Source organism: Myxine glutinosa, unplaced genomic scaffold (genome assembly GCF_964187855.1).
Source record: "Myxine glutinosa unplaced genomic scaffold, kmMyxGlut1.1 SCAFFOLD_2372, whole genome shotgun sequence".
In the NCBI taxonomy this organism is placed as follows: domain Eukaryota; kingdom Metazoa; phylum Chordata; class Myxini; order Myxiniformes; family Myxinidae; genus Myxine; species Myxine glutinosa.
This window is the reverse complement of record NW_027618466.1, coordinates 32292-52942: the sequence shown is the minus strand read 5'-3', so window position 1 is coordinate 52942 and position 20651 is coordinate 32292. Positions and strand designations below refer to the sequence as shown.

The 20651-nt window shown below is 47.8% G+C and overlaps 1 protein-coding gene across 1 annotated transcript in view; it reads left to right on the top strand.

The window, feature by feature from the left end:
• The first annotated feature begins 1681 nt into the window (after window positions 1-1681).
• Window positions 1682-20651, top strand: part of LOC137438399 (delta-type opioid receptor-like) — a 41320-nt gene continuing 22350 nt past the window's right edge. Inside the window, exon 1 of the mRNA XM_078769405.1 lies at window positions 1682-1827. Coding sequence (XP_078625531.1) covers window positions 1811-1827 — 17 coding nt within the window. The 5' untranslated portion in view covers window positions 1682-1810. The remainder of the gene's footprint in view (window positions 1828-20651) is intronic.

The following is a 20651-nucleotide window of genomic DNA, read 5'->3' as shown; positions in this document are numbered from 1 at the left end:
GGGTACGTACGTAAGTACATATTTATATATTTTCAATGTGCTTTTTATTGTATTTTAAATTGTTTTTTAGCTTATTTTATTGTTAATTTATGTACTATTGTATTTATTTTAAATATATTTTTAAGGAAAACAAATGTTTTCACGTCCATAGGAGTGACGTAAAGTCGCACATAATGACAAAATGCGCGCCATTTTTTCGCGCCAAGAACGAATAAACGGTAGTTGAGATTTTATTCGAATTCGAATTCCATTAAATTTCAACTGTTGGAAACAATAATTATTTCAACTGTTGGAAATTGAAATAATTATTGTTTCCAACAGTTGAAATTTAATGGAATTCGAATTTGAATAAAATCTCAACTAAAAAAAAAACGTCGCGTTTTAAAATTATGACGTCATCAGCGTATTTCGGAACGTTAATTTTTCAACTTCATATTCGGAATCAGTACGTCCCAGAGCAACTACAGCACACCTTAAATGTTTAAAAAACCTTCGGGTTTTAAAATTATGACGTCATCAGCGTATTTCGTAACGTTAATTTTTCAACTTTGCCGACAATGACTTCCGACTTCCGGGTTCGGAATGCGGGACCAATGCCATTTGACAGGGAATAAAAAATAAATGCGACATTAAATGCGACGACAATGACTTCCGACTTGACTCCCCCCTCCCCCTCCCCCTCCCCCCTCTTCTCCCCTCCCCTCCTTTTCTCCCCTCTCCTCCTCTTCTCCCCTCCCCCCTCTTCTCCCCTCCCCCCTCTTCTCCCCTCCCCCCCTCTTCTCCCCTCCCCACCTCTTCTCCCCTCCCCCCCTCTCCTCCCCGCCCCCCCCGTTCCCCTCCCTTCCCCTTCCCCCTCCCCTCCCTTCCCCCGCCCGGCAATGCCGGGTACTTCCCATGGCCAGCTGTACGTGGGCTGCTCGAGGGTTGGAAAACCAAGCAATCTTTATGTCTTGGCACCAAGTAAGAAAACCAGAAATGTATACCCAGAGGTTTTGAGAAATTGAAAATTGACAAAACGTCATGTAGGAAATGTACTGTGATATTGCTCTAAAATATACATGTTCTTTTCATCATATATTTGTATTATTCTTATTCAACCCGGGCGAAGCCGGGTACCTCAGCTCGTATATATATATAGATGAGATTTTCAACAGATGCGCATGAAGAGGTTGAATTTTTTTATTTTTTTTGTATACTGAATCGAGGCTCGTGAAAGAGCTAACATTTATTTCACAAACAAATCAACCAGACAAACAAAATATATAAAAAGAGGGAGCGGAAGACAAGCTGGGGAGAGAAGGGGAAGCACACAACCACAACATTTGAGAGCAGAGAGAAGTGTGGGAGGGAGAGGGCTTGGGGGCAGGAGAGGTGGGAGGGGGAGGGCGGGGGGGGGAGAGGTATAAAACACAAGGGGACCGAAATTAGCGGGGGTAGAAAAGATTAATTCCTTCACAATTTCGAATGCACTTTATTCTCAGGTGTGCAGGTGTTTAACGCGGCATCCATGGAGATGACCGGCCTGCGTATGGCTCGCCAGGCACCAGTAAGACCGCTCGCCTCGGCTTGGCCACTGATGGAGCCTTCAGGGTCGATGAACGATCCGGGCTGTCTGACCAACCCGAGCCACGGCGAATTCGGGGACACCGATGGTGGTGGTCTTTGGAACGCGTCGTGTAACGGTTCGACCGATAACTACCTACCTGACTACGATGATTACGAATACGGGACGTCGGTGGCCGTGGCGAGCATCATTACAGCCGTGTACACCATCGTCTGCATCACGGGCCTTGTGGGAAATGTCCTGGTTATGTACGTCATTCTCAGGTGGGCCATCTCACTCCCTTTCCTTCCTAAATGGTGCCTTTTGTGTTGGTAGCACCGTTGTTATCATGTTGCCGTAATCTTTCCAAGCATGCCATGATGTTCCAAAAATTCTTAAGCCTCACCCTATAGGATATTGGGAGGCTTCTTTTTTGTATACAAGATCGAGGCTCGTGTAAGAGATAACATCAATCACAAAAAAACATAAACGGACACACAAAACATACAATAAAGGGAGCGGGAGACAAGATGGGGAGAGAGGGGGAACCACACAAGCACAACAGCAGAGAACAGGGACATCGGGAGATCTGTAGGAGGGAGAGGGCTTGGGGGGAGGAGGCATGGGAAGGGGTGGGGGGAGGGAGTGAAGAGGAATAAAACACATGGACACTGCTAGGACTTCCAGGAAAAAAGTCGGTATTTAAAAAAAGTGGATCTGGGGTGAATTAACGGGGGTAGAAAAGATCAAGGTTTTGGATGGGGGAAGATAAGAGATGGTGGTGAACAGCTGTTTTAAAGACCTGGAGGGAGGAGAGGGATTGAAAAGAGTGAGGGAGTTTGTTCCAGAGGCGGGAGAAAAGAGGAATGAATGAGTGAAGATGAATAGAGAGTCTTGATTTTGGCAGTTTAACCATAAAAGGGTTGCTGGCAGATCTTGTGCGACCTGTAGGAATATTTAGGGGAAAACTGCCCTTGTAGGACCCGCCATCAGCAAGGCTTATACCTGTTGTAGGGTTTGTTCCTACAATTATTTCCCCCTAGTTTTTAATTCCACCACAGTTTCTTAGACCCTCAGGAGCAGCAAACTACATTGCATCAATAATGGGAATAAAAATATGTGGGCTTAACATAATTTTTTAGACCTTCACCTAATTTTTAAGGTCAAGACCTAATTATAGATAAATTTGACATTTTTCGCCATAAATCGACTACGGCCTGCCCAATCGGAACGGAAGTGCCCTCTATGGATAGCCTAGATGTCCAAGAGTAAGCCGCATTTATGCTTAATTTACATCATACCCCTCTGAGTTAAAGGTCAAGGTCAAATGGTGGTCTGAAAAAAATAACGCCTTTTTTTCTCATCGTTCAATTTTGCCAAAGACATACTCAATATCAAAGACTGCTTAAGCTTCCAAGATGTTCTTGCGTTATAATGGTGTACCTGGACTGATGTTGAGCACCTGATATTTGTTTCGTGTCCTTGACCTACTTTTTTGAATTGTGACCTAATTAACTGAAACACATTTTATCACAACTTGAATAATTTTGCTACGATTTGCATGATGTTGAATTTTATGGATAGATTGTAGATGGAGACCTTATTCTTCTTCTTCATATTCTTCTTCTTCTTCTCTTACCTTTATAAGAGGTGAGGACCAATGGTACCAAGCTTCTGCCCTGCCTTGACCACTATACTCCTCTACTCCCCTCTGTCCTCAGCCAAATCTCTCCACTCTCCAACCATCCCCATCTTACCTTACTGATATCCATCTTTTTTTTTCTTTTTTTTTGTATACTGAATCGAGGCTCGTGAAAGAGCTAACATTTACTTCACAAACAAATCAACCAGACAAACAAAATATATAAAAAGAGGGAGCGGAAGACAAGATGGGGAGAGAAGGGGAAGCACACAAACACAACATTTGAGAGCAGGGAGATGTGTGGGAGGGAGAGGGCTTGGGGGAAGGGGGCGTGGGAAGGGGGGGGGTGGGGGTGGGAGAAGTATAAAACACAAGGACACCAAGGACTTCCAGGACAGAAGTTGGTATTTCAAAAAAGTGGAATTGGGGTGAAATTAGCGGGGGTAGAAAAGATCAAGGTTTTGGATGGGGGGAGATAAGAGATGGTGGTGAACAGCTGTTTTAAAGACCTGGAGGGTGGAGTGGGATTCAAGAGAGTGAGGGAGTTTGTTCCAGAGGCGGGAGAAAAGAGGAATGAAGGAGTGAAGGTGAGCAGAGAGTCTTGATTTTGGCAGTTTAACCATAAGAGGGTTGCAGGCAGATCTTGTGCGACCTGTAGGAATATTTGCGGGACAGAGCCCAGAGAGAGCTGGGGGGGGGGGGGGCAAGGCCAGAGAGGAGTCGGTAGAAGACGGAAAGACCACCAACCTACCTGCGTTGAGTGAGTGAGAGGCCCTTGGAGTTAGCTTCATCGCGGGAGATTCCAATGATTCTGAATGCTTTGGTTTCAACAGTGTGAAGACGAGCTAGGTGTGAGGCAGGAGCACCAGCCCAGAGGGGAGAGCAGTATTCCATTGAGCTGCGGATGAAAGCCTTGTATGTGGTGAGGAGCTCAGGTGTGCCAAGGAAGGACTTCGCACGATGGAGGATGCCCAGTCGGCGACTGGCTTTGGAGGTCAGATTTGAAATGTGGTGGAATTGTGGAAAAATTTGAAATGTGGAATCTTCACACAATTCTCCCATCTCAACTGAGGTCTACCTATTTTCCTTCTACCTTGCTCCGTCAACATATAGGCTCTCTTTGATATTCTCTCTTCCCCCATCCACAACAAGTGTCCAGCCCATCTCAGCCAAAATTTCACCAATCTTCCTGTCAAGCTCACCTGCGCACCAATCTCCTCTCTCAGTTCATCCATTCTCCTTCTATCCACCCACTTCACTTCCACTATCCTCCTGATACAATTGTTCTTGCAAACCTGCAGTCTGTTGTTGTCTCTCTGTCACTGCCACCGTCTCCAAACCGTAAAGGTAGGCCGGTGTTACACACAGCATCAGAACCTTCCCTTTCAATTTCCTTGAAATCTTTCTGTCTGCCATTACTCTCTCCACCCTCCTCCACACATTCGCATCCACCTGAATCCACCTCCGCACCTCTGCCTCCAAATTACCATCCCCAGTCAGTCACTGTTCCCCCCCATATACTCAAACCTATTTCCCTGTCTGATCTCCTTCCCCTTTAACCTGATATTCATTTCTTCTCTCTGCTGCCCAACCCACATCACCTCAGTCTTCTCCATGCTCATTTTTAGCCCATTTTTCTCAAATATCTCTTTCTACTCCCCCAGTACTTCCTGCATCTCCTGCCTACTCTCCACCACAACAACCAGATGGTCCCCATACAATATCCTCCCCAGAATATCCCTCATGTTCAGGTTCCTGCTTACCAGCTCAATCACCATGATAAACATGAGTGGGCTGAGAGCGCTTCCTTGCCTCAAACCGATGTTTGCTCTGCACTCCTCCGACATACCAGGATCAACCAAAACTCTTCCCTTTGCTTCCTTGTACATCCCTTCCACCAACCTTACTTCTGCTTCCGGCAGTCCCATCCATCTCAGTGTCGCCATAACCATCTCTCTCAGGAAAGTGTCGTCGGCCTTCTCCATGTCCGGAAATCCCAATGCCATTTCACTTTGCACCTCCAACCTCTTCTCCACCAGCTGTCTCAGCATGACCATCCCATGTGTCATTCCCCTACCATTTCCAAAGCCCTGCTGCTCTTCTCCAATCTCCATCTCCACACTCTTCCTTCTCCTCCCATCTTACCGCGACTCCTCTGACATGACTTTGGAGTGTACTTCTCCAGATCTCGAACATCCACCTTCCCTTTCGATGTCGGCACAATTAATCCTGTCCTCCAATCCTTTGGAATTGAACCCTCTCTCATACATACGTTCAACAGCCTCTTCATCCACCTGACCTCAACTTCTCCTGCTGCAATGATCATCTCTGTACACACCTCATCAATGCCTGGCACTCTTCCCTTCTTTATTCTTTTCAATGCCGTCCATACTTTCTCTTCCGTGATCTCCACCAACTCCACTTTCCCCTCCGCATAACTCGGTAGCTCCAGCTTTCCCTTTCTTCCTTCCTGGTTCAACAGCTCTTTGAAAAATCCTTCTCACACCTTCAATACTGCACCCTCTCTGCCACTAGCCTCCCGTCACTATCCTTAATCACCTCCCCCACCCCCTTTCATATCCTTCCTATCCTCATCTCTGTCACGAGCCAATTTACAGAGAATATTCCTCCCAGCATCCTCTTCCAACTTGTTGTACACCTCCTCTTCCATATCATTCCTCACCTTATCCACAGCTCTCCATGATGCTTTCTTCTTCTGCCCATACAGGTGCAGCAATCCCTCATCCTAATGCCTTCCTCTATCCTTGTTCTTCTCTATCCTCTTCCAAACCTCCTTTTCGCCAACTGTCTTCGCTACTTTTTTCCGTCCACTATACCTGGTTTCTACCCTTCGACGATGCACCCTTTCCTGAAGTCCTTCCACACACTTCTGCAATTCTCCTCAATGCCTCTCCATACTTCTTCCACTCCTCCAAAGCTTCTGCTTCTTCGCTAAGTTACTCATACCTGGCCCTCGTGGTCTCCTTGTTGTCTACGGCGATGTTTCCCCTATACCTTTCCAACCTAATAACCTTCCGACCCCTGCTGTTAACCTCCCTCCTTTTCTTCATCCATTCCACAAACACCACAAACTTGTGCTGGATGGTAACCTGCTTTTTCACCACTGCCTCACAATCCCTAACCCTCCACAACTGTTTGCTACCTTACCACCACCAAATCTAGTTCTGTGCTGTCCACCCATAGGTATTAAATCTTGTGGCTGTCCCGCTTTTGAAAGAATGAACCAGTTATGGCCATCCTATTGCTCGCCACCAGCTAAACCAGCTCTTGAACCTCTCTATTCCTCGTTACCTAACCAAATTTACAAACACATTCCTCTTCACCCGGCTCTGCTGTTCGCACATGTGTGTTAGAGTCCCCCGCAATGCACAGCATCACCTCCAGCTCAACCATTCCCATCATCCTCTCCAGTGTGTCCCTGAATTCCTGCTTCTCCACTCCAGTCCTTCCCGTTGGTGGCCCAAATACCAACATAACACACACCATTTGCCTCCGCATCACCAACTATGCCATAACTATCCGTCCCTCCCATCTTTCCACTCTGACCACCTGCTTGTTGATCTCTTCTTATACTATTATTCCAATGCCATTGCTCCTTCCATCCCCATCCACGTGCAACAGCTGTACCGTCCTACAGATCTCCACGCCCTGTCTCCTTTCCATGTGGTCTCATGCACACACAACACTTCCATCCACAACTCTCGGGGACACCTCTTCATGGTGGTTGTACCCTCCAATGCAATCGGGGGCCAAATCCTCCCTATTCTTCCCTGCTTCCCGGATTCGTCAGGGCAGCGCGGTCACGGTCAGAGTTCTGATCGGTCCCCCTCGACCAGCCCTTTCCTTCTTTTCTCTCTCTCGCTCTCTCTCTTTCTTTCTCTCTCTCTTGCTCTTTAACTCTGTCGTAGCCCTGACTGTGTGAAGACAGGGGTACACCATTTTGGATGTGGGGGATCTCTGGGTCGCTCCTGCAAGATTGATTGGCTGTCTCTGTGCCGCGGGCTTGTAGACACGACGACAACACTTCCATCTCCACCACCCCGACTCCGCTTCCGCTCCCCCCTCCATCCCCCCCCCCCCCACTCCAATTGATCCCACATTCAAACTGCTTAGCCGGAATTCGCTTATGAACTGCCTGCCTGACAGAGATAGTACCATCTTGAATAGTTTGGGACGTTCAGGTCATCAATCAGCAGTGCTGCCCTGGCTGACCTTCTGGACCTGCTAGACTAGCCTGCTGTCCCCATCCTATCTGCACACACACACACACACACACACACACACCAACACACACACAACACACACACATCTTTCACCGCTCGCCTCCCCCCTTGTTCTCATTCTCAACCCTCGACTCCTCTCCCCTTCCCACCTCACCTTTCCCTCACTGACTCACTCTTCCCTTACCTGACACACACCTCCCTTACACTACATTACCAAAAGTATGTGGACACCCCTTTTAATTAAGGGATTCGGCTGTTTCAGCCACACCTATTGCTGACAGGTATATATAATCAAGCACACGGCCATGCAATCTCCATAGACAAACATTGGCAGTAGAATGGGCCAAACTGAAGAACTCAGTGACTTTCAACGTGGCACCGTGATAGGATGCCACCTTTCCAACAAGTCAGTTGATCAAATTTCTGCCCTGCTAGAGCTGCCCCGGTCAACTGTAAGTGCTGTTATTGTGAAGTGGAAACGTCTAGGAGCAACAACAGCTCAGACGTGAAGTGGTAGGCCACACAAACTCACAGAATGGGACCGCCAAGTGCTGAAGCACGTAGAGCATAAAAATCGTCTGTCCTCAGTTGCAACACTCACTACAAAGTTCCAAACTGCCTCTGGAAGCAACGTCAGCACAACTGTTTGTCGGGAGCTTCATGAAATGGGTTTCCATGGCTGAGCAGCCGCACACAAGCCTAAGATCACCTTGTGCAATGCCAGGCATTGGCTGGAGTGGTGTAAAGCTCGCCACCATTTGACTCTGGAGCAGTGGTAACGCATTGTCTGGAGTGATGAATCACGCTTCAACATCTGGCAATCCGACGGACTAATCTGGGTTTGGCGGATGCCAGGAGACCGCTACCTGCCCGAATGCATAGCACCAACTGTAAAGTTTGGTGGAGGAGGAATCATGGAGTGTGGCTGTTTATCATGGTTCGGGCTCGGTCCCTTAGTTTCAGTGAAGGGAAATGTTAACGCTACAGCATAAAATGACATTCTGGACGATTGTGTGCTTCCAACTTTGTGGCAGCAGTTTGGGGAAGGCCCTTTCCTGTTTCAGCATGACAACGCCCCCATGCACAAAGCGAGGTCCATACAGAAATAATTTGTCGAGATCGGTGTGGAAGAACTTGACTGGACTGCACAGAACCCTGACCTCAACCCCATTGTACACCTTTGGGATGAATTGGAACGCCGACTGCGAGCCAGGACGAATCGCCCAACATCAGTGCCCGACCTCACGGATGCTCTTGTGGCTGAATGGAAGCAAATCCACGCAGCAATGTTCCAACATCTAGTAGAAGCCTTCTCAGAAGAGTGGAGGCTGTTATAGCAGCAAAGGGAGGACCAACTCCATATTAATACCCATGATTTTGGAATGAGATGTTCGGGTGTCCACATACTTTTGGTCATGTAGTGTACTAAAGTAAAAAAAAAAAAAGGCGAAATTTTAAAGTAAATTATACAGTAAATGCTTCTCACACTCAATTCCACCACTCAGTTCAACTCTCGACTCCGTCATGCAATCCTCCTCACCTCCCTCATGTAATCACATCCCTCATGTAATCCTCCTCACCTCCCTCATGTAATCCCCCTCACCTCCCTCATGTAATAACATCCCTCATGTAATCCTCCTCACCTCCCTCATTCAATCCTCCTCACCTCCCTCATGCAATCCGCCTCACCTCCCTCATGCAATCCTCCTCACCTACCTCATGCAATCCTCATCACCTCCCTCATGCAATCCTCCTCACATCCCTCATGCAATCCTCATCACCTCCCTCATGCAATCCTCATCACCTTCCTCATGCAATCTTCCTCACCTCCCTCATGCAATCCTCATCACCTCCCTCATGAAATCCTCATCACCTCCCTCATGAAATCCTCATCACCTCCCTCATGCAAATCCTCCTGACCTCCCTCATGCAATCCTCCTCACCTCCCTCATGCAACCCTCCTCACTTCCCTCATGCAATCCTCCTCACCTCCCTCATGCCATCCTCCTAGTCTCCCTTGCGCAATCCTCCTCACCTTCCTCATGCAATCCTCCTCACCTTCCTCTTGCAATCTTACTCACCTCCCTCATGCAATCCTCCTCACCTCCCTCATGCAATCCTCCTCACCTTCCTCATGCAATCCTCCTCACCTTCCTCATGCAATCCTCATTACCTCCCTCATGCAATCCTCCTCTCCTCCCTCATTCAATCCTCCTCACCTCCCTCATGCAATCCGCCTCACCTCCCTCATGCAATCCTCCTCACCTACCTCATGCAATCCTCATCACCTCCCTCATGCAATCCTCCTCACATCCCTCATGCAATCCTCATCACCTCCCTCATGCAATCCTCATCACCTTCCTCATGCAATCTTCCTCACCTCCCTCATGCAATCCTCCTCACCTCCCTCATGCAATCCTCATCACCTCCCTCATGAAATCCTCATCACCTCCCTCATGCAAATCCTCCTGACCTCCCTCATGCAATCCTCCTCACCTCCCTCATGCAACCCTCCTCACTTCCCTCATGCAATCCTCCTCACCTCCCTCATGCCATCCTCCTAGTCTCCCTTGCGCAATCCTCCTCACCTTCCTCATGCAATCCTCCTCACCTTCCTCTTGCAATCTTACTCACCTCCCTCATGCAATCCTCCTCACCTCCCTCATGCAATCTTACTCACCTCCCTCATGCAATCCTCATCACCTCCCGCATGCAATCCTCCTCACCTCCCGCATGCAATCCTCCTCACATCCCGCATACAATCCTCCTCACCTCCCTCATGCAATCCTCCTCGTCTCCCTTGCGCAATCCTCCTCACCTTCCTCATGCAATCTTACTCACCTCCCTCATGCAATCCTCCTCACGTCCCGCATGCAATTCTCCTCACCTTCCTCATGCAATCCTCATCACTTCCCTCATGCAATCCTCCTCACCTCCCGCATGCAATCCTCCTCACCTCCCGCATGCAACCCTCCTCACTTCCCTCATGCAATCCTCCTCACCTCCCTCATGCAATCCTCCTCGTCTCCCTTGCGCAATCCTCCTCACCTTCCTCATGCAATCTTACTCACCTCCCTCATGCAATCCTCCTCACCTTCCTCATGCAATCCTCATCACCTCCCTCATGCAATCCTCCTCACCTCCCGCATGCAATCCTCCTCACCTCCCGCATGCAATCCTCCTCACCTCCCGCATGCAATCCTCATCACCTCCCTCATGCAATCTTACTCACCTCCCTCATGCAATCCTCCTCACCTCCCTCATGCAATCTTACTCACCTCCCTCATGCAATCCTCATCACCTCCCGCATGCAATCCTCCTCACATCCCGCATGCAATCCTCCTCACCTCCCTCATGCAATCCTCCTCATCTCCCTTGCGCAATCCTCCTCACCTTCCTCATGCAATCTTACTCACCTCCCTCATGCAATCCTCCGCACGTCCCGCATGCAATTCTCCTCACCTTCCTCATGCAATCCTCATCACTTCCCTCAAGCAATCCTCCTCACCTCCCGCATGCAATCCTCCTCACCTCCCGCATGCAACCCTCCTCACTTCCCTCATGCAATCCTCCTCACCTCCCTCATGCAATCCTCCTCGTCTCCCTTGCGCAATCCTCCTCACCTTCCTCATGCAATCTTACTCACCTCCCTCATGCAATCCTCCTCACCTTCCTCATGCAATCCTCATCACCTCCCTCATGCAATCCTCCTCACCTCCCGCATGCAATCCTCCTCACCTCCCGCATGCAATCCTCCTCACCTCCCGCATGCAATCCTCATCACCTCCCTCATGCAATCTTACTCACCTCCCTCATGCAATCCTCCTCACCTCCCTCATGCAATCTTACTCACCTCCCTCATGCAATCCTCATCACCTCCCGCATGCAATCCTCCTCACATCCCGCATGCAATCCTCCTCACCTCCCTCATGCAATCCTCCTCATCTCCCTTGCGCAATCCTCCTCACCTTCCTCATGCAATCTTACTCACCTCCCTCATGCAATCCTCCGCACGTCCCGCATGCAATTCTCCTCACCTTCCTCATGCAATCCTCATCACTTCCCTCAAGCAATCCTCCTCACCTCCCGCATGCAATCCTCCTCACCTCCCGCATGCAACCCTCCTCACTTCCCTCATGCAATCCTCCTCACCTCCCTCATGCAATCCTCCTCGTCTCCCTTGCGCAATCCTCCTCACCTTCCTCATGCAATCTTACTCACCTCCCTCATGCAATCCTCCTCACCTTCCTCATGCAATCCTCATCACCTCCCTCATGCAATCCTCCTCACCTCCCGCATGCAATCCTCCTCACCTCCCGCATGCAATCCTCCTCACCTCCCGCATGCAATCCTCATCACCTCCCTCATGCAATCCTCCTCACCTCCCGCATGCAATCCTCATCACCTCCCGCATGCAATCCTCCTCACCTCCGTCATGCAATCCTCCTCACCTCCCGCATGCAATCCTCCTCACCTTCCTCATGCAATCCTCCTCACCTCCCTCATGCAATCCTCCTCACCTCCCGCATGCAATCCTCCTCACCTTCCTCATGCAATCCTCATCACTTCCCGCATGCAATCCTCCTCACCTCCCGCATGCAATCCTCATCACCTTCCTCATGCAATCCTCCTCGTCTCCCTTGCGCAAACCTCCTTGTTCACAATATCTACTAAGTCTCAGACTCTCAGTCCGCCATTCCCTGCTGTCAGCGCCCACAAAGGAAAACCGAGCCGAGTCCACAGGACTAAGGATGAAACGCACCCGCCCCGCTGAACCCTCCACTGCACCTCGTATCGAGCTGGCATTTTATCTTGCACCTTTTAAATTTCCACTCTATCCATTAATGTTGAAGGTGAAGGTCATGTGGAGATCTGAAAATAATATGTCCGTTGTTGAAACCCTGGGAGACTTACCCTTTCTTTTTGATCGCTTTGTGATCGCAGGTATCTAGTTATTATGCTCACCTTCGAATTGTTTGTTTGATCTTCTACTATCTCTTGTCCGGTCTTGCTTCTCCTGCCCTTTATTTTTCGTCACGTGCTCCAGCTCTACCAGGGCAACCAGCAACTCCCTCCTTGTGAACATTTCAAAGTTCAGGTTTATTTCTCACCTGCATTATTTTGTCCCTCTCTGTTCGCACCTATATAATCACCTGCCTATGCGTATTCAATCATGTTGCTCTTTACCTTTTGTTCAAGGTTTGCAGCTCACCACCATGTCAGGTCTTCTCATTTATATTGATGATCTTTTTCATTCCGGTCATAACCCATCATTTCTTACAGGGCAGCCATGTTTACCTATTTATTCAATGTCAGCTTATGGCTTTTTGCCCTTTTGTTTTGTGGAAAACTTCCTCATCCACTATCGTTTAGTACCTGTCCTGAGCCTAGACTTTGTTTTTAAATTAGTAAATAAACACCTGGTGCATTGCCACCAACTAATGCCGGCAGACGGGACGTGTAATCCAACATCCATCCAAGGGACTGCACACACATCGATGAATCACCCTGACTATGAAACACCTGGATGACGGAAACTCTACTGGTTCCTGTAGAAACCAATATAAACCGTGATTTCCAATAGACACCCATAGAAAAGTCCTACTGGTCTCTATTGGTTTCAATGGGATTTTCGACCTGGGTAACATTATCATCACGAGATTAAATAATGTTACGTTTGTGGGGGTAGAAGATGAAATACCATAGTGGAGGCAGGATTGTATAGACCGTGGACGGACCGATTGTAGCCGGCGAAGCCGGTGTTGTGAATAAACGCGTACGTATTATGTTGAAAAAACAGATTATGCTGGATCCCTTGGCTTGAGAATTCCGAAGCTGTGACGCACCAAATCGCTCAATGGAGGCCGCCATCTTGTGGATGCGGAAGTATGCATAACAAATTGAAAAAAGTTCAATAGGAGTTTGTTTCACCCGTCTTTGTTTGATTCACAATCGTATGCACCTCTAATTTGTAATTAAAATACTTTAAGACCAACCTCGGCCCGCACGGGCCTGGTTATCTTCAACGAAATTCGTCACCAAACACCGGAACCAATGAGATTCGAGCATTTGAAAAAATATTTCTAAAACCAAATCACTCAATGGAGGCCGCCATCATCCGGATGCAGAAGTATGCATAAAAAAATTGAGAAAAAGTTCAATAGGAGTTTGTTTCACCCGTCTTTGTTTGATTCACAATCTGATGCACCTCTAATGTGTAATTAAAATACTTTAAGACCAACCTCGTTATCTTCAACGAAAATCGTCACCAAACACCGGAACCAATGAGATTCGAGAATTTCAAAAATTATTTTAAAAAAGCTTATTACGCGTTTTGGAGGGTGAAAACGGCGTCAAATATTCTAAAATTGATGAAGAATTATTTTTTAGAAATCTCGCGGCCATAGGGGATAGTTTTTCACGGCCGGAAATATCCGACGTTGAGACGGAATTCACGGAATTAATGAAGAAGTAAATTTTATCAATTTTAATCTCATCCAGAATGCAAATGGTGTCATTTTAGGTCTGAATTTGCGAAATTTTGTGAGCTGACCAATCAGCGATCAGCTTAGGTCAGCCAATCAGCGCCATCGACACGGTTTGATTAACGACAGTCACACATTGCCATTGAAACGGCGCTATCGGCTGACCTGTCGGCACTGATCTTACTGCAAGCTAACTTGTTATGGTGGGGGAAGCCGCAGTGCCCAGAGAGAACCAGTCCTGACAGCGACTGAAGGTAGAAGACTACACACATACTGTGAAAACGTATGTTAAGCCCAGTTAAAATTTCTTAAAATAGGCCTTAAGCTAGCACATCGTATAGTTACTTCCTTAAGCTTCTTGAGACATTTATTGTATGTAGGTATTGGGGAGGACTGGCTGCTCTTCTCTTTTACCAAGTCTTACCAGGTACGGTACCAACTACCAACTACCTACTACCAACTACCGAAACTACTGATGCCATAGTGATGGGTAAAATAGTGGCAAGAGGCTTTGGCTTCGCCGGCTCATTGCGGCTTTGCAGTCGGGTACTAGTATAGCATGGACCATGAACACGTAGGAGGCATCTCGATGTATTTAAGCAGGGAAATCGGAGCTGTTTACATGTCTTCACAAGAGGGGTGAAGCTATGGTAATTAGATAGGGGTTAAGACTAGTTTTCCCCCAGTGTGTGACTGCCCTCTGTGGTTTTTCCCTATGTTTTTACAATTATAACAAGGCTGGCAATTAAAACCCTTGCACAACAACAACAACAATAATAACAACCGTCCATTAACCAACCATAACCAGCATAATTTCCGACAGAAGCCCGAACATTCTCGATCGACGGCTAAACCCCGCCTCCAAAGGTTCGTAACCGGCGGGCCATGCCCCAAGCCTCGTTATTGGTCGTGGAGACATGGGGAGATTTGATGGAGCTCGGGCATTGGACAGAGTGTGACATGAGGGCGAGAAGGTTCGAGCAGGAGGAAGAAGAGTCTCTCTTTCTCGGTCACTTTTGTCTCTGGCGGTCGCTTTTGTTTTGTGTGATCTTGTGAGAAGACGTTTCGGAGCTTTGTTGAACCTTTGCAACGTTGGAGGGTTGGGGGGTGTGTTGGACTGTGGTGTTTTTTGGCGGTGCTGGAGTCGCGTTGCGCTTGGCAGTGGAAGTGAGGAAGGGCCATTTGACTGCTTTTTCACGCCTGGGCATTTTTGGCACCATTGTCAGGGTGTTTCTTGTGCGGGTAGCTGTGCGGGTTGCGGTGGCCTTCCAGCTCCCAAGCGCATTTTGGACCAGAGCTGAGTACCGGTCGACTCCATAAAACAGTTTATTTTATTTTATCTTTCCCCTTTGTTTGTCTTTGTGTCTGATTGGAGGATCCTCAAGTAGGAAATATTAGATTCACCTCCGCATTTATTTTATTCTTACATTTACTTTCATTAAATTCATTATTGTTGCATTTTATTTGTCATGTGTGTTTATTTGTTTGTGGGTCCGAGAATAAACCCATGTGGCTTCCGTTCAGGTAAGAGCTTTGTTTCCTTCACCAACGCGTGACGGACCAACCGCCAATTTCGGCTACGCGCCTCGGAATTAAGGACCGTCTGGCTATTGGTATTCATCAGCTTACGGACTTGACAATAATTATAACTCATATAATTGTCTCTTCTAGTAAGGTAATGGCAAACCACCTATCAAACCCCTTGTCAAGAGACTGCTTCTGTACCAACGACGCTCTGTCAAGAGTTTGGTGCGATGATGTTGGTGCTTAATTGTCTCTGGTAGATTAGCATAGCTGATATAAACTTGGCACCAATCATAAATTGAGTTGTTGTTTTATTGATCGATAAACCCAATAATGTCATATTTAAACATGAACGGCACTCGGTAGAGCACATACCTCCGCCAGAGCACATACCTCCGCCAGGCTGAACAGTTTGAGGGTGGGTGGTTTGAGGGTGGCTGAACAGTTACGTTTTGTATCCACTGATAGGCCGGATCTGGGTCCTGATCCGAACGAAAATCTAATCGGCTTGTTCTTGACACATAACCAACTCGTGCACCAAATTTTGTCACAATCTGTCCACAACTTTTTGAGATATCCTGCTATGTATCGTTTTTGGCCCTATCTCTCAATGGTGAAGAATCACTTTAAAAATTCTAGTAGCCGGGTCCAGATCTTCACCAAAATCGAATCATTTCGTGCTTGTCAGATACGCTACATCTCTGCCAAATTTCGTCCGAATCCGTCCACAACTTTTTGAGATATTTTGTTCACAAACAAACAGACAGACAGACAGGGGTGAAAACACAACCTCCATCCACCTTTGGTGGTGGAGGTAACAATGGGCATGTAACAATTTTACATAGGTATATGACTTATGGGTAGCTGGCGGATCATGGGTAGCTGGCGACTCAAGGGTAAATGGCGATTCATGGGTAGCTTGCGGTTCATGGGTAGCAGGTGACTCATGGGTAGCTTGCGGTTCATGAATACCTGGCGGCTCATGGGTCGCTTGCGGTTCATGGGTATCTGGCGGCTCATGGGTAGCAGGTGACTCATGGATATCTGGCGGCTCATGGGTAGCAGGTGACTCATGGGTAGCTTGCGGTTCATGGGTATCTGGCGGCTCATGGGTAGCAGGTGACTCATGGATATCTGGCGGCTCATGGGTAGCAGGTGACTCATGGAATATCTGGCGGCTCATGGGTAGCTGGTGACTCATGGGTAGCTGGCGGCTCATGGGTAGCTTGCGGTTCATGGGTAGCTGGTGGCTCATGGGTATCTGGTGGATCATGGGTAGCTGGCGACTCATGGGTAGCTTGTGGTTCATGGGTAGCTGGTGGCTCATGTGTAGCTTACGGCTCATGGGTAGCTTGCGGTTCATGGGTAGCTGGCGACTCATGGGTAGCTTACGGTTCATGGGTAGCTGGTGGCTCATGGGTAGCAGGTGACTCATGGGCAGCTTGCAGTTCATGGGTAGCTGGTGGCTCATGGGTATCTGGTGGATCATGGGTAGCTGGCAACTCATGGGTAGCTTGCGGTTCATGGGTAGCTTGCGGTTCATGGGTAGCTGGTGGCTCATGTGTAGCTGGTGGCTCATGGGTTGCTGGTGGCTCATGGGTAGCTGGTGGCTCATGGGTAGCTTGCAGTTCATGGGTAGCTGGTGGCTCATGGGTAGCTGGCGGTTCATGGGTAGCTGGCGGTTCATGGTTAGCTTGCAGTTCATGGGTAGCTGGTGGCTCATGGATAGCTGGTGGCTCATGGGTAGGTTGCGGTTCATGGATATATGGCGGCTACTATCCACATCCACTATAATAATCCATATCTTTTTGAAATACCCTGGTGTACCGTGTATTGTTTTTGGCCCCATCTTTCAATGGTAGCTTTCCCACGTGGTCCCTCTGTGCTGTCTTTCCCTCGCGGTCCCCCTGTGCTGTCTTTCCCTCGTGGTCCCCCTGTGCTGTCTTTCCCTTGTGGTCCCCCTGTGCTGTCTTTCCCTCGCGGTCCCTCTGTGCTGTCTTTCCCTCGTGGTCCCCCTGTGCTGTCTTTCCCTCGTGGTCCCCCTGTGCTGTCTTTCCCTCGTGGTCCCCCTGTACTGTCTTTCCCTCGTGGTCCCCCTGTGCTGTCTTTCCCTCGCGGTCCCCCTGTGCTGTCTTTCCCTCGCGGTCCCCCTGTGCTGTCTTTCCCTCGTGGTCCCCCTGTGCTGTCTTTCCCTCGTGGTCCCCCTGTGCTGTCTTTCCCTCGTGGTCCCCCTGTGCTGTCTTTCCCTCGTGGTCCCCCTGTGCTGTCTTTCCCTCATGGTCCCCCTGTGCTGTCTTTCCCTCGTGGCCCCCCTGTGCTGTCTTTCCCTCGCGGTCCCCCTGTACTGTCTTTCCCTCGCGGTTGTCAGCTCTTTCACGAGCCTCGATTCAGTATATAAATTAAAAAAAATGACGAAGAATCATTTAATATTTCAGTATCTGGATCTGGATCTTCACTAAAATGTAATCAATCCGTCATTGTCACACACGCAATATAATCAGACAGACAAGCAGACACTCCGTCTACCTTTGGCGACGGAGGTAATCATTATTACCAATGCACATTCTCAGGGTTTTACATCAATATCAGCCACCACAAAGAGTTAAATTGAAGGTCACGTGGTCTTCCTAAGACACTATTAACAATAAACCTGCTGCATTGAAGACTGACGACCAAGGTGCATTGTGGGTAACTTAGTCACTGCCTCCAAGACAGCGTATTGGTAATTATTGGGTAATGATTTTTGAAATGACCCGATTGAAAAATTTCGATTTTCTGTTTTTACGACTGACCATGTCGTTTGTTGCAGTTCCGTCATGTCGAACAACTCAAATCGCAATTCGCAAAGACACGCAGTTGTTCTGCCTCATGTCACCAGTCGATGCAATTCAGTTGCTGAGAGACCAAAGATCCCATGTCATGTGACCCTCACCGAATGCCCCCTGAGACAATTGGGATCTGCTCATTGGTGTTCAGACACCCTGGAAGGAGTAACGTTTGCTCCATTTGCATCTGCTTCTCTCATATTTTTGTGCATAAATCTAGGTCCATCGAGGAGCTAAACAACAAAAGGCAGCAGTTTCACAGACCGGTCGAGGATCGAAAGGAAAAACAGGGATAAAGACATTGCACGTGAGTGGATGAGTGGCAGAATGGGATGATGGACAGAACTCCTGGAGGACTGGATGGATGGGCACAAGATACCAGACGCAGAGAAGTCGGTTCCACAGATGAAAGAGTAGAGGGATGGAGGAATAGAGCTTAAATCGGGGGGCTGGAAGGGAGGGGACCTGGCATGGGATTTAGGGAGAACGTGTGTGACCCTGGCAAGCTGAGGTGGGAAGAGCGAAGCCAGAATTGAGGAGAAAGAAAAGTATAATAATCCTGCAGTGGACAGAGTGTGACGTGAGGGCGAGAAGGTTCGAGCAGGAGGAAGAAGAGTCTCTCTCTCGGTCACTTTTGTCTCTGGCGGTCTGTTTTGTTTTGTGTGACCTTTTGTTTCGGAGCTTTGCGGAATCTTTGCAACTTGACTCCTCCAACCTGCAGCGGGCGAAAAGCAGACATTTGGTCAAGGCCTCAAGCCGGCTGCCGAGAAAGGGCGACACCAAACACCCTTACATGTGGGCACCTCCAGGGGAGCAAGATGGAAAACTGCTGCACCAGCCCAGAGTGGGTACCCATACTCCATGATACTTCACATGAAGACCTGATCTTCCACACTTTAACAAAATGGACAATCGTTCAAGATTGCACACTGGCAATCACTACATTTTATTTATATGATCGAATAACTATTTAATTTCAATTGAATTATATAAATTTGAACACTGTATAACATCAGTCGGAACATGAATCGGAACAGGACCCCGCGGCTTAGCAGTAGATTGGCCCTGGATTTGGAGTTGGAAAATTGTATGGCATCTCGTCCCAAGTGCACACGCACATTCGCGGCCGAGCAATTGCTTCAGTATGTCTGGCAGTCAAACAAAATTTTAAACCATTGCAAACAGGAAACGTACTGATTTTGGGGATGTCATAAAGGACACAAACGACAGGCACAAAGTAATTTCACGTGTTAAATAAGGTGGTGTAAAAGTGGGTACGTCATCGGTGCTGAACTTCCGATTCAATGCTCTTTTATGCCTCCGCCACCGAAGGTGGCCGGAGGAATTATGTTTTTGGGTTGTCCGTCCGTCCGTACGGGCTAAACCTCGTTTTTCTCAGCAACACCATGCCCGATTGAGACAAAACTTTCAGGGTAGGAGTGACATCCATGCAGAATGTTTTTTTAATGACAATTGTGACGTCATAGGTCACGTGGCCGTCATAAGTCTTTGATTAAACACAAATAATAATAAAAAAAATTCAAAGAAACCGCTGAATGGAAAAATTTGAAACTTGGCAAATTGTCAAGTAATCCCCATGGGGAACAAAAGCATGATAATGATGACATCATAGGTGAAGTGGTATACCAGCCAAAAATGTTTTAAAATCTTAAATTTATGACATCATAGGTCACATGGTTTGGCAGCCATATTGGATTTAACCTAAAACCTTTAAAAATCGTCTTCTCCCAAACCACCAAATCGATTGACTCGAAACTTTGTGTGTCGTTGACTAGGCATGGTGATTAAAAGATGATCACGAAAACATCATTGGTCACATGGTGTGGCAGCCATATTGGATTGAAGGAAAATATTAAATAATTATATCTCTGAAACCGCTTACCCTATTGATGCGAAAGTTTACCAGTCATCTGACGGCATTGTGGCATATAGTTTGAAAATGATGATGTCGTAGGTCACGTGATTTGGCAGCCATCTTGGATAGAAAAACGAACCTTATCCAATCAACACGAAACTTCACAAACGTGATCCCCTACCCATACATATGCAGCGTGCACATTTTTGATGTCACATGTCATGTGGTTTGGCAGCCATATAAGCTTGAAAGTCGATATTTAAAAAAAAATCCCTTCTCTGAAAACCGCTTCACACAGCTGAAGGGATTTAAATCAGGCGTGTTTATTTTTAGGACAGTGAACGAGGGTATCTACCCGTTGTCATGGGCAGGGACTACGTGCGGAGACATATTGGCGAAACAGTCACATTGCTCTAGTTGTTTTTACAGCCTTTAAAAAACCTTTCATTTCAATTGAATGATATATTCGAACACAGTAGAACTCAAATAGCCTTGCTTGCACTTTCCAAAAA